We start from the raw sequence: 24,999 nt of genomic DNA, 5'->3' as shown, positions 1-24,999 counted from the left end.
TGTTGTGAAAGAAGAATGGGTAAGAAGGTGTGAGGTTGGAAGATGTGGAGAAGGAAGAGTCGCGCAGGGGAGCGCGGGAAGAGACGCGTTAGGTCGGAGAAGGAGTGTGTCTCTGGGAACGGGAGGAAGCGCCCCAATGACGCCACAACTTAAGAACTTCCCACCAGACCAGACACGTTACAGTGAGATACCAGAGACTGGATGGTCTTCAGGATATCTCCTTATGAATATCCAAAGCACAACCAACCTGTTAAGATGTGGTGTGAGCTTCGGATGGGGAACACAATAGAAGAGGGTGGCCGGTAAAGGTTTCACAAGCTCTGAATCGAAAACAGATATTGGAACCTACCTAGGCCAGGCCTCTTTGATCTTCGCTCGCACTTTGATTGCACAATCAAATTGGTCTGGAAGAGCTAGGTGCCAGTTTGCAAGTTGACCATATCATATTATGTCCCACTCCACAATTGATCAGATTCGATCAGACTTGAGACAGATGCAATCAGAACCGACTGAACCAATGTTAATAATGGACTTCATTCAAATGAAATGTGCCCTTCATCTCAAGCAGAGTGTACTGCCCTTGAAGATAACCATACCGCGGCTGATGGACCCTTGACAATGTCCCTGTCATCAATTCGACCTGATTCTATAGGACTCCAACTTCCTCTCTTCAACCATAGCATTAGCTATACCATGATAAATGGCGTTATAGCATCAAGCCTGGTTATCGGAAACAAGCCAGGGGGCCAATGGGCTCAGGGGGCGCATGCCCATCATATTGAGGCAGTGGTGATACTGTCTGTAGCCATTGAGGCCTGCAAGTACGGTGTTTCCCAGGGATGGTCATGTCTAACCAGATAGACTGTTGAAGATGTCAATTCTGGCCTGTCTATTCGCCTGTTCCTGCAGAGATTGAGGCTCTGTGAATGTTTCAGCAGCTGTGCAGAGACCAATGCTTCCAAGGTTGCATGGTGACAAGTCTTGTTACCGGATATAACAAATGAACCAGAGCTTAAGTGGACTTGACGACAGTCAAGGACTTGGGCTTATTACGTTGAGACAGGAAGGATGCAGTGGGTAGTCATCCTACCTTGCAACCAAAGGGGTTTCAATCCATCTTGAATTGATGGATGACACGTGAGGTTCAATCATGGCACGTTACTGGGGATATACAGCCTATGTGAAATTGTTAACAAATGCGCAATGCGCAAAGAACAATGCCTGTATGGTGACAAACCTTGTTCTGTAAACGATTGAGCTGAGCTCGGAGCTTAAGTGACTGAATCGACCACACTCCCTGGTGTTGGTGATTCAATGAACGAGGTAGGAGAATCACCATGTCGAACAGGGCAGGAGAATTAAAGTGTCAAAGAAAATATACCAGCTGACTTGAGTTCTGTTAGCTACTTGAGCTGAATGAGACTCGATGATACCGGCGGTGATATAATTTGGCTGATGGAGATGAGTGTTCTGGAAGGGTTGGTGTGGGCGAGGGACCTCAGACTATCAGATGATTATTGTTATAGGCAAATTGATTAGTCGTCAATATATTTTGTCTCGCCGAGACAGTCGAATCTAGCGCTGCGGTGGATAGGCATTGCACTGACAACACCGCCCTCCTATACATGGATGCGTGGAGCGTTGATATTTCTCTCTTTAAATACTAGGTAAGCCAATATGTGTAAACTAGCATGACGCATTTTATGATCCATTTATTCTACCTATAGATCGCGGAATTATCATATGATCATGATATAATTGATGTTTCCTCTATCATTCTATAGATCGCGGCCTAGCAAGCACTTGAGAGGAATCTACTGACGAGAGTATACTTAAGAATAACATTTTCCCATTATATGCACAGCAAATTAGCCACTGAAGTCTCAATGAGACTAGGGTCATTAGGAACAGGGTATCACTGCATTAACATGAGCAAAGGCTGTACATCCAATTCTGGATCCACCTTATGCAAGTATGCGGTTTCCATCTTCAGCCTCACTGTCCGAGTCGCTCAAATTATCCACCTTCATCTCTGAAGGCTCAGGTTTGCATATTCGTACAAGCCAGAGAAAGTAATCCTCCAGCGGCAACAGGTTCAATAACACGCCATTCAACTGCCATCCAAGGACACATACCAGGGTGCCTGCAACAGCATCAAGAATAAAATGATTTGCAGTAGACACGATGGCAACCAGGATGATAAAAGGATATAAGAATCCAAGTAACAGACAAGCTAAAAGATGCCAAGACGGTAACCGAAGTCCAAAGTTGCGGATTAAACGGATGCGAACTGCTCGTCGGTGGCGGAAACGAAGAGGGATGGTCATGATCGTAAGTCCAATCATAAGAGAATATCCGAAATGTAAGGAGGGCATCGCCGCTAAGATCAATGTTAGATGACCAAACCATAGTATCAAAAATGCCCATACTGACCATATTGATTGCAAAAGCGATTCTCTGTCCAGACACTTCCTGCTCCATTGGAACCATGAACAGTGTCCACAAACCCATAACTACGACCCAAGTCTGCATCGGGCCCTTCTGCAGTCAGGTCACTGAGCAATCGTGGTGGCATGCATGGCCATAATGTAAAGACTACAAACGCCAACAGGTTGCACCCGGCTAAAGTTCGACGGCGGGCTTCGTAAAGAAGTGGACCTGCCGGCGATCCACTCACTGTACCTCGAGGCTTCCCAGCTTGAGGCTCATCGACCCGGTTCCGTGTGATGGTATAATAATAGAGCCAAACCAGAAAAGCAATTGTTCCAGGGATATGAATGAAGGAGTATGTCCAGTTGATCCATTTCATGGCTAGAGGGTGGGTAAGGAAATATCGCTGAATCTCAAGCTCCCAAAAGATACCCAGTCTCTGCTCGAGTTGGATTATTTGCAGGGCGTGGTGACGAGCCACATCGACGGTCCCCTCCTGGAGCTTTACAGCGGTGAATGCTCGACCAAGCTGGTAAGTCTGTTAAAAAAGTCAGTCTCTGATATGTTCACGTTTATATCGAGCTAGGTCCATTTTACCCAGTATACCAAAGCCCAATACCAACATTCTGCAAGAAATGGTAGCTTCCCAAGCAACCGACTCAATAAACGATCTTGAAAGATCTCAGTATTGGGAGACTTCACACGCCACGATAGACCCAGTATGCCAACCTGCCGTGTCTGCCATCGTTCATCGTCAAGTATAGATAACGGGGAATCTGCACGCGGGCTCAAGAGACCATCCTTGGGTGTTGGACTAGCGTATCCCGACTCTAGAGAATCCGGAGAACCCGAACGCACGTATTCGGAGGATCTTCGACGGTGATGCTGGATATGACTTCTCGAAATGAAAGCGTCTGTACGTCGGTTGATCCAAGTACCACCAAAGAGTAAGACGATCACCACGAGTGGTTCTAAAACGGCCCCAGCACCCATTGTGGGGTGTTCGTTCTCGGTCTCAATCTATGCGATTATCGACGGCTCTCTGGATTATATACGATAAGGCGAATTCCATGCATGCAAAAAGGAAAAAAAGACAGCAGGATATAATATAGACCCTTTTCTGGTCATAAGAATGAGCAAAGAGAGGGGGGAAAAGCACATGAGTAAACCTGGGCCAGATTCAAAGAACTCCAGGGGAGGCAGGCACCATGTCCCGAGATTATTTACTATTATTTGATATTATGTATTTTGTTTCATTGTTTACCACATAATAAATCCATTGCATAAAAAAAACAGAAGGAACGGGAGAACCGGAATCACCGGATGAACTAGTCCCAGTTGATGAGTTTACTTGGCTTTTATAGACCCATTATGAGTCTCGGAGACCTGGAATTCTGCATAATGTCAGCTCACAACTGTCGCGTGCTTCACATGCACTTCGTTTTCGTATACAGCGGAACGACTTGGGTTGAAAATATTTGCAGGGAGACGTGGCGGTGTGAAATTTGAGGATGGCCTTTGTTGATGACACTGGATAGTACTATGCAGTTGAAAACCTGGAATTTACCCCTCAGCCCTGTCCTAAAGGCTTGAACGCTTCGTAGATCAGGATCTTAATGAAAGAACGAGGGAGTACGGGCCAAACCTCGATCATTCGGCTCTGTACGAGCGCCGAAGTCCGGTCTTTGTCGGAGTATAGAACCTTGGAAAGATAAATCTTGGTAGGCTTGCAGGATCCATGGATCCATGGATCAACACAATTAGTTCTTCCATAATCCGAGATATGATGGATCCAATACTTCCCAAGGATGTGGACCTTGTATAGAGCGGAATCGGCCTTATCACCTGAAGAGGACCACGTACATGCATACTTGGCATTGAGCTAGCATGATTTAGGTAAATGACAAACAGTGCCGATTTACGGATACCGGGTACATGGTATTCCGTTCAAATGCACTGTCATTCCGAGTCATTCAAGTTCCAGACACCCATGACATGACCCCAGGACTCGATGTATAAGTGGATATTCCAATCGGAGATGTCAAGTACCCGAGAGATTCTCCTAGACATGAGGATTTCAAGTTTATATGTCAGAGCCTGAATCCTTTAGCCCCGAGGGTGTACTCTGTATGGCCAAGAAGTGTTCGAGTTCAAGTTATCATCACGCAGTAATATTTTGATGGGGATCTATTGTCATAGGTAGTCAAAATTGAAATTTTTGAAAATGGATATGTCACTCCAGGCTGTCTTGTACCCACAGGTGCAAGATATTATCATCAATTGATGATATTAATCTGAGGTCATGCTGATTCAGCTCTGGAGATGGGTCCATCCCGAGGTCGTGGTGAAGTCCACTAATAAGGTCTTGAGGTCACTTCAGATATCCCGAGTGAAGTATATTTGACGTCAAATCCATATACTAGTACCCTCAGAAATTCAACATTTCAACTATGGCGAGTCTTATCCAACAAGAGACAAACAAAGATGTTGAAGGTAACGTCATATATATCATGATCAACTTCTTAAATTCTGGTAGCACACTACTATTATCAAACCTTCAAATTTTAGTTCTCTAGTACCTAGGTAGTAATCATTTCCCTTTTTGCACCCATTCACACACATACTAGTCTCAGGCTACGAGTACCTAGACGATCCATTTTCGACCCCAGCATCATATTATACCATCTCCTTTAAAAACATCTGATATGCTTGGAAATACCTCCGTCTTCGCAAAATCTCTGAAAAATGCTCAAATCACAAAAGTAGCTAGCGGCCGATCCCAATGCCTGTCGACAAAGCGGGCTGCGCAGGGAGTGACTCTGCTACAAGATAAACAAAATGGGTATGGCTTCGCAAGATCCAACCCAAGACCGACCAAGCCAAGATCTAAGGGCGTCACCGAAATCCGAGGTCCCTACTATTCGGTATGAGAGATCGACCTCAAGTTGACTTCAGATACTCATTATGAAACAGGTAATGGGGAAGCGCTATCTAGCTGACGTACTCGAGACGTAACGCTTTCACTATCAGTTTTATTCTATTGAGGTCACACTAACAATGACATAGAATGGGCCACCATGTGGACGGGTTGAAATTTGCTGGAGGTCAGTCCTATCATCGTGGAGACACATAGTAACAATACTGAGACTTTTCAGGGTCTTTCTCGTTATTTGAGGAGAAACCACTTCGTGAATTGATTGATATGACCCATGAACATGGTGTCTATGTTTCAACGGTATGTACTGCATGATATGACCTGCAGTTGTCAACCGGTCTGACGAAATTGGATTGTGTTCTATCAGGGCGGCTGGGCGGAGCACCTTCTCACACATGCCGACGTTGATACTGTCTTTGACCGCTATCTCAAGAAATGCAAGGATCTGGGGTTAGTATATCCCAAGCGAATTACAGTCAACGGATAATTGACGGAAATAAAGATTCGATGTTATCGAGATATCTGCCGGCTTCCTCTCCATCCCCGGCGATGACTGGCTTCGTCTAGTTGACAAAGTCCATTCATACAAGCTTACGGCAAAACCAGAGCTAGGAATTCAGTTTGGAGCTGGCGGAGATACTCCTGGATTCAGTGTTGGGACATCCGATCCCGGAAAACTTGTGGAAATGGGTCGCAAGTTCCTTGATGCTGGAGTGGAGCGGTTGATGATTGAGTCTGAGGGCATTACCGAGAATGTCGATACATGGCGGACGGATGTGGTGTCTCAGATCATGAAGCAGCTACCTTCTGAGAAAGTGATGTTTGAGGCTGCAGACCCCAAGGTGTTCAACTGGTACATTCGCGAGTTTGGTATCGATACCAACTTGTTTGTCGACCATAGTCAGATTGTACAGCTGACATGTCTGCGGGCTGGGATCTGGGGAACAGCAGATACCTGGGGAAAAGTGGTATCATTCAGGTCACAATAAAATGCTCAAGATGAATGCGAGTTTTCAATGCGCATGAGTTTGGAACCACAATTAGTATTCAATATTATTTTTCAAAATGTCGATTGTCGGTGATCATGGTGATCACATTGAAAGGTTGAAAATGGCGCGCTTAGTAATAAAGACAAGCCCCGAGTCCGGGGAAAGTAATTGATCAACCCGCAACATCTCAATATCTTTTTACCTTCATTAAATCGTGCACAATGTCATGAACCCTTTGTTTCTCTCATCTTGAGCCTCGATAATTCAAAGACACACTATAATACCCCGCGCTTCGATGACCACCCGCCGTTGTCGGACGACCCACTAACCCGACCATCGGACAAGCCGCAACAAGCCGCCAAGGTGTGATCAGGATGCCTCGAGCAAGTACTGTACCAGGAGCTCGGCTCCGGTGTCGCCGGGCTTGCGACAGCTGTAAGCGGCGGAAACAGAAGTGTAACGGCGAACAACCGTGCACCATCTGTGTCCAGCGACACAAAGAATCAGAATGTCATTTTTCAGATCGCCCCGCGCGCCTTCTCAAACCCGAATCCAAAGACTCGACCATGTTACTGAGCGAACGTATATTGCCCACACCGCAGCGGGCAACAGCGATGGATCGTCTTTTGAACTCTCTGGAAGATCGAGACATGAACCTGGAGCAACAGACACGAGATGATAAGGAGGGGACGGCGCCAGTCCCCAAGGTGGCACGTCTTCTCCGTGACGGACAGGGCAAATTCATGTACATTGGAGACTCTGCAAGTCTGTCATTTTTGCAAAGTGTTCGGCGTGTTGTATCATCATCTATTGGACGCTGCGAGTTCACAGAAGATAATTCGCGACACTCGATGCTGGAAGCGTTTCAAAACAATCCAACCACCCATTCAGGTGCCCTTGTCCCGCCACCCAGCAATGAAGAAGCCCAGAGACTTGCACGACAGTATGTTCTGGCAACAAGTCCTTTATTGGATTTGGTTGACCTCGATGAATTCTACCCCCGGCTGGCCAATTGGGTAGAGAATCCCTCCGGCGACGAAGACACTGTCAGCTCCATCTTCTACCTTGTGCTTGCCATAGGTGCTCAAGTCTCAGATGTCAATCAGACGATTGCCGAACAGTATTTCAGCAGTGGCCGTCAATTGGCCTTTTCCGCATTTCAAGAAACGCCTAGTATCCATACTATCCAGTCATACATCCTGGTATCGATGTACATGCTCGGTGCATGTCGACGAAATGGCGCATTCATGAATCTGGGAATCGCGTTGAGAGCTGCTTATGCAGTTGGAATTCACAGAAAAGATGCAAATGCACTATTCTGTGGACGCGAGCGACGTGCTAGAGAACGGGTATGGAAGAGTCTTCGTATGGTGGATTTATTCCTCAGTGCCTCGCTAGGACGCCCACCTGCTACATCCGATTACGATTACGATATCCGTGAAGATGCATTTGCATCTGGAGACCAAGGCAGCTTGACCCCGGATAAGCAGTTATCTCTCGCAGTGACCTCACTGTGCCGAATCTTTGAACGAATTCTTACAGATGTCTATATGAAACAAGTCATTTCCATCAATGTTGCTGAATCGATCTCAAATCAGCACCGCGCCTGGGTTCGAACGTTACCTAAGTTTCTCAGGGATCAGACGGAACACATCGATAATAAATCCATGGAGGACAGTTTGGCTGCGGCTCATGTCTTTGGTTCTTATTATTGGTCAATCATTCTGCTTACACGACCATTCCTCGTCTACCGCGTGGCCCAATACGTGAAGAACAAGGCTGATCCATCCGCAAATGGTCAGAATGGCAGCTCTCGCATCTCACTCTTTGCTGATGCATGTGTCTATTCGGCGCTTCGTGGACTGGATGTCGTGGATGGCCTAGGTCGGTTCGCATCACTACCACATCGACTCCCATTTCTCATCAACTCAGTCTTCAACTGCGCTGTCGTTCTCGGAGCCGCATTCTTTGCAGACTACGATAATCTTTTACCTTTAGAAGAGGGTCTGAACAAAGCAGAGCGATTCCTCGAACTCTTCGTTCCGCATGACCCCCACGCCTGTCGCTTTTACCAGATCATAAAGTATCTCCGTCTTGCTGTCGCTGAGTATATCCAACGACGAAATCGTCAATGGATGGATCGACGCAGCAGACAAGTTGATCAACTCTTCGGCCAAGTCGGTGGTGGAAACCAATCCCAATCCCCCTCAAATTCATTTACACCAAACTCGGGCCATGACCTTCCTCCATTAAATCGACATGATGACCCTCACCAGTCGCCCATTGTCCCTTCTCCGATCTCACCTAGCAAACTTGCTGGTAGAACCCCTTCTTCTTTCGTCGCCCCACAACCACCACAGGGTCCTCCTATTGGTCCCCAGCAAGTTGGCGGGGACATCTGGGATTCACTATATAACGGCGCGGATGCATCGGCCCTTTCGTATGATGCTGCCATTTCCGCCCTTACCACCTCTGGTATCCCTGTAGGTTGTTCCCCCGGCGGAACTATTCCTACAGGACAACAACCTACTTCTGGTGGCCCATCTCCATTATCTGATGTGATGTTCCCTGATAATGGCTTGCTGTATATGGCTGAAGATCTTCCTGTATTCGGTATCTGGGATGAAACTTGATATTGTCGATTTATTCTCCCCTCTGCCCTTCTTGCCCTGTTAGACTTCCTATTTTGGTCAACATTGAGGCTTTCTTTTGTACAAACAATGACGAATGATGCTATGATCTTTAATACCATGTCTACTTTGATAAGACAACTTGCACTTCGAACTACTCTTTACATTGAGCTATTTGGCTTGGTTGGCCCTTTTCAATTTGAATTATATACCCCCCCAATGCGGCAATCTCAAATTTCAATTACAGCATCACTACTCAGGTTACTCAAGCTTCTCGTATGAATAAAAGTGTACTTTGCCTAACATCCTCTATGTACCAAACATATGTACATTGTCCAGTAGAAATTGTAGCTAATAAAGCCGTGAGGATGTAGCGAATACGACATTTCTGCACGAACAGCAAAGTTGTAGGAGATGAAATAGAAGAAAACTTATAAGCGTCGTCCGAGGAACAAAAGAAATGGGAAGTGGGATGAGAACGTTCAAACAGGATAAGCATTACCATCAATCGGTGAAATTATATGACGAGACAGGGGGAAGAAAGAGAGAAAGAAAGAGAAACGTGAGATATGAAAATGCTAGTGTTGGAGGACGCGAGGGGAGGGTGAAAATGGCAATAGGAATCAACGATAGCTCGCTAAGTGGAGGAGTTTTGCTAGGAAACTAAGCTTCATGGCATTTCGATGCGTGCTGTATTAGAACCGATCAGAGACAGAAGGCCATGAATATGTACGCTTTGTCAACGTGAAAAAGGTTGGTTCAAACTTGACAAGCTGGGGAGGGGGTGAATGTATTGAACTTCCGCTTCCAGGAAATATGGAAAACCCGGTAGATAGGAGGGAAAATCCCATGAACCGAGTTGACGGAAAGATGGCGTTCTACGTATGCACTCCAAAAAGAAGAGCATAGATACAATGCCAAAATTAGAAGCCGAATGGATTGTTAGGCGCTGTTTGAGTTAGTAATCTGGAATTTGATTTCAATTGAGCTGGAAAACACTTACTAGCTTGAGAAAGGTTGGCCCTGAGTCCAGTCGGCTGCAGTGCAAGTTTCTTAGGCGCATCTGGTTTCACGCCAAATCTGACAGATGGCGGAGGACCAGTCTTTTGGGGAGACAAGGGGGGTCGCCGTCGGCTGCTGTGGAATAGGAGGCACAGGAGGGGGAGGTTGGTTGTAATGCGGGTTGCCGTACCCATTGACTCCAGTAGGTTGAGGTTGCAATGCTGGAGGAAGCACAGAGTTGATACCAGTCTGCATGGGCTGCTGGGGTTGCGCATATCCATAGCCGGTAGGCTGAGGAGCCATTTGCTGGAAGCCTGTTTGATTTGGTACCATGGGCTGGCCATTGAGCTGCTGTTGCTGGATACCGAATTGGGACTGAGGAGTGAAGCCAGTCGGTTGGGGCATCATGACACCACCCTGGAATTGATTCTGTCCCACGAAGCCCGTCACTTGAGGCTGTAGCTGGGGCTGGAAGCGCTGCTGGTTCAACTCCGTCAGACTTTGACCAGGAGGAGCAACTGGAGGCCCGGCCAGAGGAACACCAGTCAGTTGAGGTTGCAATGGAGGAGGGCTAAATGAACTCTGCTGTTGCGAGAAGTTTTGAGGCGCGGACAGAGGGCGCGGCGGGGGAGGTGGCAGAAGCGAATTCTGGTTTACGCCCTGAGGAGGCTGTGGACGTTGTCTCGCTTGTTGTCCCATCTGAGCTATTTGGGTGAAAAACCCAGGTGTGGCGCCTGTCTGCTGAGGTGTCTGAACGGGAGGCGCCTGCACGGCAGTTTGCTGGGGCTGCAGAGCAGGGATACTTGGTACAGGCTGTACTGTTGCGGGTGGAGCTGGTGGGGTTATAGGCTGAGCTGCCGTAGGTTGCAAGGGAGCTTGAAGCAGGGATAGATCTGCCATGGCCCCCGTTATTTGCTTTTGAATGGGAGGCTGAGAGCTGGCTGGGGCTGCAGTCGGGGGTGGAGATGAAGCAGTCGGAGCGGGAGGAGTGACTTGCTTGGGTTGCTTAACCTCCCAAGCATCATCATCAAATCCACGAGTAACCGGTGGCTCTTCCTTCTCTGGTGCCGGAGCAACTGGGGGAGTCGGAGCTCGCTCTTCCTTCGGCTTTGAGCCGTCTGCTTGTTCAAAGGCTTTCGGGTCCACAACATCGCCGGCTTGAACAGAGGGCGCTGGTCTTCCCTTGCGGGTGTTGTTACGCAGTGTACCGCCTGGTCCAGCAAAAAGTCCACCTTGACCACCATCTTCGCCATTACCAATGACCTCCTCGCCCCCGAAGCTCACATTACGAGCCTTGGATTTAGTACCTGTGCGGCCAAGAGTGGCATCTAGATGACGCATGACTCGCAAAATATCACCTTCCTTCAATCCAAGAGATCGAAGAGTCTCTGGCGCAATATCAGACAACACAGACTCATCCATCGAATCTTTGATGAAGTTTTGGGCATATCGTTCACATTGGTGAGGTCCAACACCGGCCTTGAGGAAGAAGTCAAACCAATCGTACTCAGGACGTTGCACAGAAGCACCGGCGTTTCCAGTTCCCTTGGCGTCAGACGTAGCACGCTTGCGAATGCTTGAAAGAGGCTTGTCTTCATCTAGAGAAACATTCGCAGTCCTTTCCACGTACTCCAAGTCCTCGACCGACATCTTTGCAACGGGCACAGCAATCTTGATGCCATTGGTCTTGTGCAAATGAATCTTGCCGTCTTGCAATCCGATGAACTGCGCCTCGACAGTGAAAGCCTTGGTTCGATCCGTCCATTTTCGCACTTTGCTGGGATCGGGTTCTGAAAAATATAGAATTAGTTCGAACTCTGACCAAGGCAGACCATATCTGATTACTTACTTGATTTTGATTTACTGTCCCGTTTGTTTCGCTACAGTGAAATCAAATTGTCAGCTTGGGATTTTCACGATGTAGAACTTGTGCTGAACTAACCTCGCCCGACTCCATCGAGTCCGACCTGCTCTTACCAACAGCCGCTTTGGATAGCCTAGACTCTTCCCTCCGATTCTTCTCCACTGTTGACAGGCCTGGCTCATCACCCATTAAGTTCTTTGTCACGACGCCAGTGATCTCGACATAGCTACTGGGAACCACGCCTTCTTTTCCATTCTTGAGTACCTTCACCATCCACCATTCCTCAGATTTGGTATCATCGATAACAATGACTTCATCGTTCACGGCGACAGTCACCTCGTCGTCACCTTGAGCGATGAAATCATACAAAATGTGACCTTGCTTCTGGCCTCCGCCCTTTCCAGCAGCGATCACCTCTCGCAGACCTTCGGCTCGATAAGCACCCGCAATTTCGCCGAGTGCAGCAACGATTTCCTGGGCAGTATCTTTGGCTCCGGCATGGAAGTCAACGCTCTTACTGGGCCGGACAAGATCAACAAAGACATGCTTTCCTTCGATCGAATAGTGTGAGAGCTTTTCTGCGGTCCACTCTTGCTGACGGTCATCGCCTTCGGGAGAAATGAAAATGATTCCAGTGACCATATTGATACCCAGTGTAGTTGGCATCTTCTTCCGTTTTCCCATAACCTCCACCATCTCATTGATATTGTAAATGTGATAACCGGAAGGCGACCGCGGAGTCAGCTCACCAGCCCGGTTGTACGGAGGCGATTCTCTAACGCGGGTTGTATCGCGATTCACCGAGGGTATTGCGGCCTTGGGTCGCGGGGGAGCTGGGGACGGCTCGGGTGAGTATGAGTTCATTGGCGGGGTGATTTGTTCAGATGGGGGTCGTCGAGGCAAGGCAGGAGCCGGTTCCTCTTCTTCAGCGTACTCGTCGTGGGATGGTCTACTTGGGAGTTGCGGTGGTGGCGGCGATTCATCTCTGGCGGCCTCTGAATGTGCGCTGGCAGAACCATGCTGTGAGTGTATGATACTCGCGATTGCCGCGGCGGCAGGGTTCTGCACTCTGTCAATAGGAGAAGAAGGAGGCGATACCTCTTCATATTCTTCATGAGCAGGCGGACTCGGTCGTTGAGGGAGGGCTGGGGCCGGTTCATCATAGTCGATTTGGGGTGGCGGAGGGGGAACTGCAGCAGTAGTAGGAGCGCCACCTTTCAGAATTTCGATATAATTTGCCGGCGCAAATCCATAATCGTTATTCACTCCAACCAGTGTCCAGTCAGGATCTGATGTGTCATACACAAATATTTCTGCATCTTCCGAGAATGAGACCTCCTCATCTGTTTGCCGCGTGTAGTCGAATAGGGCCTTAGCATGGTGTAGGGGTTGCGCCTATTCATTGAAACAAGATAAGCATTAGGAACTGATTATTCCATCTATCGAAGCCAAGGCGCAATCAATCGCGTGGGCCATCCCCTGCGTGAAATAATCTCACATGCGATTCATATGAAGGCCCGGGGATATGCTTACCTTTTCCACGTAGTTATTTGGGACTAAACCCTCTGGCTCATCATCATCATCTGGCTCAGCCTTCTTCTTTGCTTTCCACCAGCTGTCTTCTTCGCTCTGCTCTAAGACGTAGAGTAGGTCTCCCTCTTGGATCTCAAGTTCCCCCTCTGCCTGAGGCTGGTAACCATACACAGCGGTATAGACACCGAGGAACCCCATGGTTGTGGAAGGGATATTGATTTCGACCAGCTAGAAGCTGAATGAGACAATCAAGTCAACCACCACGAGAGGGTGAAGAGAATGGGCGCCGAACTTGGAATTGTGAATCCCGAGTGTGGTGTTGTCGGGGAATCGGGGAGGTCGGGGCAATGATGCTGGGCCGTTACCGGATCAGCCTTAGCAAATGTTCCAGTGCGCGCGGATATCAAGAGTCAATTCGAGTAAAAAGAGAAGTGAGGAGTGTCACACAGCAAGAGAATGAACCCAAGGTAACGGGGGAGGTGGACGGAGATTAAGAGGTTGGATCAGGGAGGGAGAGAAAGGTGGGCCTAGACGATCGCTAGGAGTTCATGGTCACGTTCCTTACGTAGAGTGTGATGTCCACAGTTAAGCAACACTGCCCCTCATATTATTTATTATGCACTTTATATCTATAAAACCTTGGATTAAACCTTGGAATTGAAGAGTTCTTCGTATTTCACTTGACTTTTTTTAATATTTACCCTATATATTCATATTCAATCCCTCTATACTCCTTGTCCATTTCACTATAACTACAAATCGAAAGACCTTCCCCTTAATGTGACCCCCACTCGGGACCCGGCATATGGGGCTATCTGACGTCTTTGGGCATTAAAACTAACCGGCTGTTCCTGGCGTAGGTTTTGTATAGCTCTTTTTTTTGCCTAAAAGAAAAGTTTCAATGAATCAATATGGATGGTGATCAGGGTAGTCAGTGTTGATGTTGCTAATGTTATGGTTGCAAATACAAAACGCCAAATAGCTCCAGCTATACAAAAATGCGAACAGAAAAAACATCAATTATCTTTTCTTTACTGCCTTGCTCATAGTTCATCCTTGAAGGTTTCTTCACTACCCTCTGAATCATCAGACTGTGAGTCAGGGTTGGTGGGAGTTTTGGGCCTCTTGTCATGTGTAGATGCTTTTTGCTCAGTCGCGCCATCTTGATATGTAGCATCCTTGCTGTTGAAGTTTAGCTTGCCCTTCTCATTTCGATCCTGTTGTGGTACAGGGGGCGAGTCTGAATCAGTCTCTTCAGCATCATCAGAATCGATAATGCCTTTGATAGTGAATTCACCATCCCGTCCCACGACCTCGAGGATCCAATCACCATCCCCGGCAAGATCCTCAAGGCGTTTCTTCATCTCCTCGAGTCTTTCTGGGTCGAGATTGTAACTTTTCAGGCCTTGCTTCGACATTCGTTTCACCTCGCCATTCTCCCGCTTTGCAAGTACCTCGACAAAATCTTCGCCAGCCGAAGCCACGCGACCTTTCTCAATCTGTTTGCCTTCCATTCCCACAAGCTGACGACCACCAATTTGGATTCCACCAACAAACTGGGGTTCATCATGGGATCTTGCCTCATCGACTAATCGGTGAGCAAGATACCATTCTTTGATCTCCTCCCACTCGGCAACATCTTCAGGCATTAGGATCTCCCGGCATTCAATATTGTGGACTTCATCTTGCTGTGGGGGCATAAACGCAACGTCATCGCATAGTCGTGGGGTATAAATGACCATTAAATAGGAGCATGTCGTGAGTTCCTTGATCCAGCCAATCTGATCCGTTGACTGTGGGTGACAGTGAAACTGTACTTCAACTCGACGCTCGCGGCCCGTAAGGTCACACTTGGTGCCACCTTGTAAATGTTGTACAAGATACCGCGAGCCACCCTTAGTATGCAGTTCTGCCACTTCAGACCTGGGTGAGGAAGTTTTCACCGACTCTCCTTTCGCTGCATCTTTGCTGTCGGCTGGAAACTGCCCCAAAACAAAAGAGAGGGAGTTCGGGTCTTCTGCAGGTGGATAGTGGGGTGTTCCTCGACCAGCAGGCAGGGCATGAAACTGCTTAATCTGCTCTTGATAACAAAAAGAATATGACCACCACCCAGAGAAGTAGTACATGCATTTACCCTCTAACTCCCGTAGAAGCTCCAGGCCTCGGTCGGTCGCGCGTGCTAGTTCCTTTGCCTCATCTGCCTCTGATGGCTTTCCTCCAGTTGTGGAATTGGTTTCATCATTCTGTACTTGCGGGATCTGACAGATGAGTCGCCGGTCATCCAGTATCATCTCTTCGTATGCAAATCCCAGTTGCTTGGTTCCTTTGTTGTCCTGGGTCGCGTCATCTGTATGAGCTTTGCCCGTGTATATTTGTGTGTCTTTCTGATTGGCATTTAGCCGGACCTGATCTGAATTGTCTTGCGCGCGAAGTAATTCTTCTGCATGGGAGTCGAGGATGTACTCATCAGGGAACTTCACTTGGAACTATGAGGGTACGAGCAATTAGATTCATTCGAAGGTCTGATGCAATGGGTCTGGCTTAGTCTAGGATTTACCTGTGGGTAGGCCAGAAGATCATCGTGGATATTGAATGGCCGCTTGCCAGCCCAAGCTCCCGTTGCAGCACATGCCAGCATGAGCCACGGGGCTAGCTTTGATCTTGATTGTCGCATATTGAAATGGATCTCTGTGGTTGCACGGGTAGACGGCCTGAGATTGTTCACTCCTGCCGGACTGCCTCTGAGTTCTGCATCAGCAGATAGAGCCGAATTAATACAAATCCAGAATCAAGGCTTTGGAACGATGTGGCGATAGAAGATGGTAAGGTGCACTGCAGTTGGACGGGTCCGGGGATCTAGGCGGAGAGCGGGAGCTGCTCCGTGGCCTTATCTGATAGCACTGACTACAGTGTAGACGATGAGTAGGTAGATATACTTCTGTACTCTCACATGAACCTTGAGCTTGAAGATCCGACTTCTAACGTTTATTCAATCGGCTATATCTACAGCCTCAAGATCACTGATCATAAGCATATGAATATAACTTCCATGCATAGAAAGCCCATGTGGTGATTAGATGCCTAAATTCAGTGGTATCAACAGCTGATGTCATCAATTATGTAATTTATTTCTGTCAGATAATTCAGGCGTCAACACTATCCCCCATTCGTCCGTTTAGATCTAACCCAATCTAGTTAGCGGCTGCTGACGGGGGTCTTGGTAATGGCCATTGCGTGACTGGATTCGTTGCATTCAACCATTTCGTGGGGAATGACAAGTCGCTGACTGATGTCTTGCAAAGCACCCGTAAAGCCGCTTTCTCAAAGTATTTATGGATTGACTAACGCTGACTTTAGCATTGTGAATGCTACGATCAGCATTCTTTACTCCACTCGAAGCTTCGAAACTTGGGTTTCTTGTGCAGGCCAAAAATCTATAAAAGCCCACGATCACCTCCATGAGGTTCATTCTGCCTCTTCTAATTTGCATCACAGCAGCTTTTCTTGCATATCGTCCCTCAATTCTTGACTCTACTGTCACGTTATTGAATCAAAACATTCCTGAATTTGTATCACGCTTCTTTGCAAATACCAGCGACGACATAGTCAGCCCCGAGTCTCCAAGTACATCTATCGATTTGGAACTGGAATTTCCTATTACCATTGTTGCACCAGTCACCAACATGTCCACAGCTCGTGCGATCCGTCAAGTTTTCCTTGCCATTGAGCAAGCAGAGGGGGCTGGCGCGCGAGTTCGCCGTTCTATCGGTACAGCCAAGTTGCGCAACTTTAGCCCTTTCCTCATGCTCGATCACTTCACTATCGGCAAGGGCGCCGGCTTCCCTGATCACCCCCACCGTGGTCAAGAGACCATTACCTATCTGCTCTCTGGAGGTGTGGACCATGAAGACTTCGCCGGTAACAAGGGTACCATTGGACCCGGTGATCTGCAATTTATGACTGCAGGTCGCGGCATCATGCATGCCGAAATGCCCCACGAAAACCCCGACGGTAGCCCTAACGTCGGTATGCAGCTCTGGGTCGACCTACCTAAAAAGCTGAAGATGTGCGAGCCCCGCTACCGTGATTTACGCGCTACCGAGATCCCCATTGCAACGGCAGATGACGGCCGTGTCACGGTTAAGGTCATCTCTGGTCAGTCGCATGGCGTTGACTCTGTCCGTGATCTGGCTTACACCCCTATCTGGATCTTGGATGTTACCATACGTCCTGGTGGCCGTATCTCTCAGCCTCTACCACAGGGCTGGAACACATTTGCTTATACCTTGTCCGGAATAACGATCTTTGGCTCCAATGATTCCACTAAGGTGGTCAAGGAGTTCCACAATGTCGTGTTTGAGCAGGCTGGTGACCTTATTGAGGCATCTGTCCCAGATAATGCCGATTCGGAGGCCCGCTTCCTGATTGTTTCTGGTCAGCCGTTGGATCAGAAGGTTGTTCAGTATGGTCCGTTCGTATTGAGCAGTCAAGAGGAGGTTTACCAGGCTATGATGGATTATCAAACCGCATCAAATGGATTTGAGAAGTCTCGTGGGTGGCAAAGTGAGATTGGAAAGCGGATGGGAGCCTTTTAAAGACCTCGGGAGTGACTGTTTTAAAATGGCTGTATAATGTTTTCTGGACATAAACCTTGGCGCTTTGATATATGATTTAGATTTAAATGAATAATGATTACTTGGTTATGTTTTTTACCTCCAGGGCTGTGGACTAGGCGTGTTAGAGCTGAGATATCAACTTTAAGTGGAGAATGTCATCACTTTGTGTCCATTCAATGTTATTAATACTGTAGTACAAGAATAAGGTACGGATAATGGAGCCGGAATCTTAGGAATAAAAAAGGGATATCAGACTGGCATTTTATCCCTGCTCTTGAATCCGAATGAATTCCATGTTAAGTCGCTCGCTTCAAGATCAAATTACCTCCCCAGTGCAGCTCCCGTGTCTTTTTCAAATGAAGAATGAAAAAAAAACCTTCTAATGATGAAATGCTCGCTTCAAGATCGGACGAGCTCTTGCTGAGCAACCCCATCGCTTGTCAGCTTAGCACCTACAGTGCCGATAACAGCCACACCTCTGGGTATCTTGATATCACGAATCTTGAAACAGCCGAAAACGACTAGTTTCTTCAAAGCCGGACAGCATCGAAAAATGCTATGTGTAATGAAGTCATCGATAATTTCATTGAGAGAGACATCGAGGGAGATAAGGTGGGGGTATTGTTTGTCTGATGCGAACACTTCTTCAAATGCAGCGCGAGATATGTGGCGACATGAGCTAACATTCAAGGTGGTGATCTCGCTACCCGAATGAGCCATCAGAGCAACAAAGCCATCGGATGCAAGGCCAACGGGTTCTTCAGGGCCAGCATGGTTATCCATGTCAACATCTCGGAGGCTGTTGAAATCCACAAATCTCAAAGCTGGATTTGACCAGTCTCGGAAGAGTGCAGCCATGGCTTTATCGGTTATCACTGCGTTATGACTAATTCGCAATTTAAACAGCTTGCGACAATGATCGTGGATATGTTGAACCAGTCTGTCATCCGCACTCTCAAAGTCTTCCAGGGAAAGTGAACTGAGTTGAGATCCTAGTTCAGCGATTATTTGCAAAAGAGGCTCGGGGCTTGACTCTTGGGTGAGATGCAAGGATAGATACTCCAAGTGCTTCAATGTGGATATCGCCTCCAACGTTTTATCACCGATATGCCCGAGATTCTTCAACTTTAGGCGCTCAAGATTTGTGCAGTTTTTGCTCACGGCTTCAAAGGTTTCGTCATCAAAGCGAGCTTCAAGATTCCAAAGCTTCAGGCTCTTCAAGTGAGGCCCCAAACTTGCGAATACTTTCTGCCAACAAGGGCTAGTTACGAGGCTGGGTGCGTCCAGGTGTAGCTCCTGGATCTTCATCTCACGGGCGATCATGTAATCAAAAACTTCATCTTTCATCTGTGTCACAAAGCGAAGATCTAATCGAGTCAATGACTGCATAGTCGCGAGAATTTTATGGAAATCCTTGGTCTCTAACTCTGCGCGCATTGTTAGAAATCCGTTCTCAAAAGGGCTAGATTGACGAAAAATATAGTTAAATGAGAAGAGCACATACTAGCACAGTCAAAGATATCGAGTTCTCTGGCGTGAGGTTTTAAGAAAAGATCCAAAATCAATGGTGTGATGGCTCGGTTTCGGGATAGAATTTGGCTTAGACGACGCATCACTGGTGGAGGGAGGTCTCCAAATCCTTCCACGTCATCAATGTTGTCCGCGATTTTCTGAGAACGAGGTCAGTAAGTTGATGAAATTATATCACAGATATATATATTGGAAATCAAAACATATGCAGTATGGAACTTACTTTAATGCACATCTCCATCAAGCTTCGAGCACCAAGCTGAACCACTCCATCCAGGATTTTGCTTCGGTTCTGACGACGGTTGATTCCCGGGCCTCGTCTTTTGGGCGCATCTTTCTTGTCTTTGCCAGTATGTTTTTTGGAACAGTCAGGACAGAGAAGACCACCAAGCGGTCCTGCTTTACTGTAGGCTGTGACTGTAAACCGCTTTCCACACATCTCACAGTGTGCAAGCTGACCTGGAGCTGGCCGCTCTTTCTCTTTCAACATCTCATCGGCTAACTCATCATCATTCTCATCATCCGCAATTCGACGATTCTTCTTGCGACGGGAGAATTCCTTGCTATTCTTGAGCTTCTCGATGGCACGTTCTCGCTTTCGCTTCCGGGCCTCTTGTTCTGGAGACTCTGGTTCGGGTTCCGGTTCGGCTGCTTCCTCTTGGTAGTCTTCATCTCCATCCTCATCCTGTGCTTGTTCCTCTTCTTCTATTTCCTGTCGGGCAGCCTCATCAACCCGTCGCTCGTAGTCATCTCGAATTTGCGCAGCGGAGATATTTTGGGACTATGGAATAGTATAATATGTCAGTCATTCGTTTAAGAATTGAAAATGAAAATTGAGGGCGGTGAAGGTTGAATTACAGCAAGAAAATGGGTAAGAGCGGAAGTGCTGTCGATTCAATCAGGTTAGAATAATAGACCAAGGATATGAGGGATGAAGCCATACGGGCCACAAATGTTATTATTAGCACCGGCCGCACCGCGTCTGGGTCGTCTGCCTGTCCTATATCAAAGTGTTAGTATTGATGAATATGAGGTTTCACCATAGCCGGAACTTACATGGTGAATAAGCAGTCAATTCCGAGTGGCAAAAGGGGAAATTTGGTAATGTAAGTTGAAAGTTGTAGAGTCGCGTTGCACTTAGCGCGTGAGGCTTATCGGAGTACGATAAGTGTAGATCAGTGTGATGATCAATGATCACTACAAGAAATCGGGGAAAGCGAAAGAGCCTCCCAAAATTGCGCAAATAGAAGGTAAGAGGTAATGGGTATGGAGAGTTCCAAATTTCTAAAAGTTGGAAGTTTGGGAATGGCAAATAAGTTCCAGCGATCCGATGAAAAACTTTTCCTGGTTCAGGCACCTGCTCGATCGATCAACTCCAACTCCGATCTCACTTCTTCCCCCTTTCTCTCTCCACCACCGCACTCTTTTCTTTCCCCTTTCTTTCATTCTATTCTAAAATAAAATCATAGTTGTCACTATCAGATTCGCTACTACAGTTATTGATAACATCGTTGAAGATCCCTTCGGTCCCAGTGAGTACATATCAAACGCGGAGAACGTGGAGAACCCGGAGAACTGTTTAGCGTTTGCCTTGGTGATAATAACCCAAGTCAAACGTCCCCCACTTCATACTATATAATGAATCTCTCAATATTGGTATTTGGTTTGCGCCTTGAATTATACTAATTCTGTTGTGTCCAGGTACATCTGTGCCATTCGGTGTTCGCTCTGTCTTTCCCTTTACCAACTTTCTCCCAATCTCCCTTGAACAAGAACGATACTGCAACTCGCCCTGTCATTATGAAAACTCGCAGGAGCATTATCCCAGATTCTGAAGATGATGTGTCCATGAAGGATACGTCATCGCAGATTTCCTTGCAGGATCGTCTGGAGCCCCTGTCAGTGAGCGGGTCCTCTCATTCCAAACCACGCTCCACTGGTGTCATCAAAGATTCCGAAGATGAAGGCTCGGACACGCTCTGTCTGCCCAATTTATTGGCAGAAGGCCAATCAGGATCACCAAATCTTAAAGTGTTAATCAAAGTAAAGAGAAATGTCTCAGCCACAGACTCATCCAGCAGCTCTACAAGGTTGGCATCAGATGAGGTCACTGAGGTTGACACACGAGCCACCAGTGTAGGTATGACTGCGGTGACAGAGCCCAGCAGCCGCCCTACGCGAATCAATGCATCTGCCCGTGCTCAGCAACTTCGAGCCAGCAGGTTTTCCATGAGAAGTCGGGGAACCAAAAGAGTCGCAGATGACATTGACTCGTCCTCAGGGGCCATTGATAGTTCTGAGCTGGATGCAGCATTAGCCCGTGCACTTCAGGAGGAGGAATATGACCAACCTCCGCCTAAGAAACGAAAGATGGCACAGAGGCCCACCCGCTCAAATAAGAATCCCATCAAAGAGCCTTCACCATTCGAGATATCAGAGTCTGAGGTTTTGTCAGACTTGAGTGAGATGGACTTGGATACCCTTCTTGAAACGGATTATGAGTCTGCGGTTGCTGAAAGTGAGGCTATTGAGAGCGAACTGGGTGAAGGGCTTGATGAAGAGCTTGAGACGTCAAAGACAGGAAGACGAGCTCGGAATACGAATACAAGAAGACGAGCTCGAAATACAGCCCAGGTTTCAGACGATGAGCGTTCAGGTGATGACGGTCTTCCACCAACAGTGCAGCAGCGCAAAGAAAGGCGCCGTGTAAGTCTTCCAAATTTTGGAACCCTGCTTAATACATATTTTGCTAACATCCATATAGTTCAAAAACGACCGCAAGAAACTGGAAAGACACCATCCAATTATGGCATCCATGTGGGATGATTTGAAGGCCCAGGCCTTGATCGCTCCAAAGCAAGCTCAGCAACCTAAGAATATCACTCGCATCCTGAAACCATTCCAGCTTGAGGGCCTGAACTGGATGATAGAACAAGAAAAGACTTCGTTCCGAGGAGGTCTTCTGGGTGATGAGATGGGCATGGGAAAGACAATTCAGGCGGTTTCTTTGATCATGTCAGATTTCCCCCAGCCTAATCCGACTCTAGTGCTTGTTCCTCCCGTCGCTTTAATGCAATGGACATCCGAGATCAAGGACTACACCGATGGCAAATTGAAAGTCCTCGTTTACCACAATTCCGACTCGAAGGTCAAGAACCTCAAACCAGCGGATATCCAGAAATACGATGTGATTATGATATCCTACTCGAGTTTGGAATCGATCTACCGAAAGCAAGAGAAAGGCTGGTCCCGTGGCAGTGCAGTTGTTAAAGCGGACAGTGCAATTCATGCCGTTAATTACCACCGAGTCATTCTTGACGAAGCTCACAACATCAAGCAACGAACTACAAGCGTGGCCGGAGCTTGCTTCGCTCTGAAAGCCGAATACAAGTGGTGCCTTTCTGGCACGCCGGTACAAAACCGGATTGGCGAGTTCTTCTCCCTCCTTCGATTCCTAGAGATCCGCCCATTTGCCTGTTATTTTTGCAAGCAATGCAAGTGCCAACAGGTTCAGTGGATGGTGGATAAACGGGGTCGTTGTACTGAATGTCAGCATACGTAAGTACATCATAAACTTCAGCTGGTCAATTCCAATACTCATGATCTATAGGGCTTTCAACCATATCTCGATTTTTAACAAAGAAATCCTCAGACCAAGTGAGTTCTTGTCGACGCCTATTCTTTTTTAAGTCAAATCTAATAGTATGAAGTCATGGCTAGAAGTGGAACTGGAAGAGAAGAAGCCGAGCGTAAAGAAGGATTGGATAAACTTCGTCTCATCACTCGCCGCCTCATGCTTCGCCGAGAGAAGAAAGACCACTCGTCCTCCATGGAACTCCCACCCAAGCGGTAAGCAGAATTCAATTGCTCTGTTTCTTTTTCGGCGCACATAACTAATCAGTGATCGTATCTAGGGTTCTTCTGCACAATGAATTCTATGGCGAGGTTGAACGTGATTTCGCGCAGAGTATTATGACCAATTCGCAACGAGAGTTCGATACCTACGTCAGTCAAGGTGTCATGCTGAACAATTATGCCAATATCTTTGGCTTGATCATGCAAATGCGCCAGGTGGCAAATCATCCAGATCTTCTTCTTAAGAAGGGTTGCCAGCCCGGTCAGAACGTTCTGGTATGCCGAGTCTGTGATGAACCCGCCGAAGATGCAATTCGATCTCGCTGCCAGCACGAGTTCTGCCGCCAATGCGCCAAGGATTACATCGAGTCCTTCGAAGATCCTTCCCTCGTGGATTGCCCACGGTGTCATATTCCTCTTGCAATTGATTTAGAGCAACCGATGGTCGGGCAGACTGAGACGGTCAAGAAGAATTCCATCATCAATCGTATCGCCATGGAGAACTGGACCTCGTCGACGAAGATCGAAATGCTTATCTACGACCTTTTCAAGCAGAGAAAGAAGGGCCATGCTCCAAAGTCGATTATCTTCTCGCAGTTCACTTCAATGCTGCAATTGGTAGAGTGGCGTCTACGTCATGCCGGATTCAACACTGTGATGCTCGATGGTAGCATGACCCCCGCACAGCGCCAGAGATCCATTGAGCATTTTATGACAAAGGTTGATGTGGAGATCTTTCTGGTCTCTCTCAAGGCTGGTGGTGTAGCCCTTAACCTGACTGAGGCATCCCGGGTGTATATCATTGATCCGTAAGTGTTCACTGGTTCTGTCGATCTTTTTCTCTTTGCTAACCCTTGCAGATGGTGGAACCCGGCTGCAGAATGGCAAAGTGCCGATCGTTGTCATCGTATCGGCCAAAGGCGACCCTGCGTAATCACTCGACTCTGCATCGAAGACTCGGTCGAATCACGAATTGTTCAGCTGCAAGAGAAAAAAGCAAATCTCATTCGCGGCACGATTAACCAGGATCAAGGCCACGCTTTGGAGAGATTGACACCTCAGGATATGGAGTTCCTGTTCCGAGGAGGTTAAGAATATTCAACTTGCTTTTTTTCCCTCTTCTTTCTCTTTTTCTTCTTTTCAATGCCATTGTTGATCCCCCGACGTCACTAAACGTGGACACGCGGTAACCCCACACATGCCCCCGATGTGACCTCATGAACCTATCTCTCTCACTCTTAACATGCATTTGAATTTCCCCCAATACACGCCCTTCTTTTTCTTTTTTTTATTTCTCTTTCAAAAGTGGATTTGAATTTACTTTGCATAGCTAGAATAAAAACAGAAATTGAATGGTAATACAATTCTCATGTTTACTCAAGTGCTCCGGGGGGGGGGGGTCATTTAATATCTACTCGGTACATTTATCAACCTTGGAATAGATCTAAAAGATCGGCTCTTTTAATCTCCTAACTCTATATAAAAAACCAAGAAACCAGCCCTATGAGATCATGCTATAAATATGTACCATTATGGTGTACATTTATGCAGTTGCCTGGTAAGGCTGATTCTTGGCCAATCTCGGCATTTCCTCCCTTAAACTGGTGATACTAGT

At 47.3% G+C, this 24,999-nt stretch overlaps 8 protein-coding genes across 8 annotated transcripts; 4 read left to right on the top strand and 4 right to left on the bottom strand.

Moving 5' to 3' along the window:
• Positions 1-1,964: 1,964 nt before the first annotated feature.
• On the bottom strand, positions 1,965-3,423 carry N7483_004641 (phosphatase PAP2 family protein; the record flags this gene model as incomplete). The annotated part of the gene is made up of 3 exons (XM_057088078.1): positions 1,965-2,380; positions 2,434-2,968; positions 3,028-3,423. 3 exons carry the CDS (start codon positions 3,421-3,423, stop codon positions 1,965-1,967), a joined length of 1,347 nt encoding a protein of 448 aa, XP_056947907.1.
• Positions 3,424-5,135: 1,712 nt separating this feature from the next.
• Positions 5,136-6,354, top strand: N7483_004640 (phosphosulfolactate synthase; the record flags this gene model as incomplete). Its single annotated transcript, XM_057088077.1, has 6 exons — positions 5,136-5,354; positions 5,404-5,441; positions 5,497-5,534; positions 5,586-5,665; positions 5,733-5,815; positions 5,868-6,354. 6 exons carry the CDS (start codon positions 5,136-5,138, stop codon positions 6,352-6,354), a joined length of 945 nt encoding a protein of 314 aa, XP_056947906.1.
• A 374-nt stretch (positions 6,355-6,728) lies between these two features.
• N7483_004639 (putative C6 transcription factor) lies at positions 6,729-8,987 on the top strand (the record flags this gene model as incomplete). The annotated part of the gene is made up of 1 exon (XM_057088076.1): positions 6,729-8,987. One exon carries the CDS (start codon positions 6,729-6,731, stop codon positions 8,985-8,987), a length of 2,259 nt encoding a protein of 752 aa, XP_056947905.1.
• Positions 8,988-10,037: 1,050 nt separating this feature from the next.
• On the bottom strand, positions 10,038-13,581 carry N7483_004638 (cytoskeletal protein-binding protein SLA1; the record flags this gene model as incomplete). Its single annotated transcript, XM_057088075.1, has 4 exons — positions 10,038-11,776; positions 11,836-11,866; positions 11,929-13,245; positions 13,384-13,581. 4 exons carry the CDS (start codon positions 13,579-13,581, stop codon positions 10,038-10,040), a joined length of 3,285 nt encoding a protein of 1,094 aa, XP_056947904.1.
• An 845-nt stretch (positions 13,582-14,426) lies between these two features.
• On the bottom strand, positions 14,427-16,057 carry N7483_004637 (PRKCSH domain-containing protein; the record flags this gene model as incomplete). The annotated part of the gene is made up of 2 exons (XM_057088074.1): positions 14,427-15,869; positions 15,941-16,057. The coding sequence occupies 2 exons, from the start codon at positions 16,055-16,057 to the stop codon at positions 14,427-14,429; spliced, it is 1,560 nt and encodes a 519-aa protein (XP_056947903.1).
• A 784-nt stretch (positions 16,058-16,841) lies between these two features.
• On the top strand, positions 16,842-17,978 carry N7483_004636 (pirin family protein; the record flags this gene model as incomplete). Its single annotated transcript, XM_057088073.1, has 1 exon — positions 16,842-17,978. One exon carries the CDS (start codon positions 16,842-16,844, stop codon positions 17,976-17,978), a length of 1,137 nt encoding a protein of 378 aa, XP_056947902.1.
• Positions 17,979-18,398: 420 nt separating this feature from the next.
• On the bottom strand, positions 18,399-20,527 carry rad7 (uncharacterized protein; the record flags this gene model as incomplete). Its single annotated transcript, XM_057088072.1, has 4 exons — positions 18,399-19,426; positions 19,504-19,669; positions 19,753-20,310; positions 20,507-20,527. Coding segments are annotated over 4 exons (1,773 nt in total), but the record flags the coding sequence as incomplete, so codon positions are not given.
• An 802-nt stretch (positions 20,528-21,329) lies between these two features.
• Positions 21,330-24,476, top strand: N7483_004634 (DNA repair protein RAD16; the record flags this gene model as incomplete). Its single annotated transcript, XM_057088071.1, has 6 exons — positions 21,330-22,235; positions 22,294-23,087; positions 23,140-23,186; positions 23,240-23,378; positions 23,444-24,193; positions 24,245-24,476. The coding sequence occupies 6 exons, from the start codon at positions 21,330-21,332 to the stop codon at positions 24,474-24,476; spliced, it is 2,868 nt and encodes a 955-aa protein (XP_056947900.1).
• Between the last annotated feature and the right edge of the window lie 523 nt (positions 24,477-24,999).

This window comes from Penicillium malachiteum (genome assembly GCF_028827825.1).
Source record: "Penicillium malachiteum strain IBT 17515 chromosome Unknown utg000002l:1.0-8849297.0:1.0-8852440.0, whole genome shotgun sequence".
NCBI lineage: Eukaryota > Fungi > Ascomycota > Eurotiomycetes > Eurotiales > Aspergillaceae > Penicillium > Penicillium malachiteum.
The sequence above is the reverse complement of the archived record's forward strand: the minus strand, read 5'-3'. Positions and strand labels throughout refer to the sequence as shown.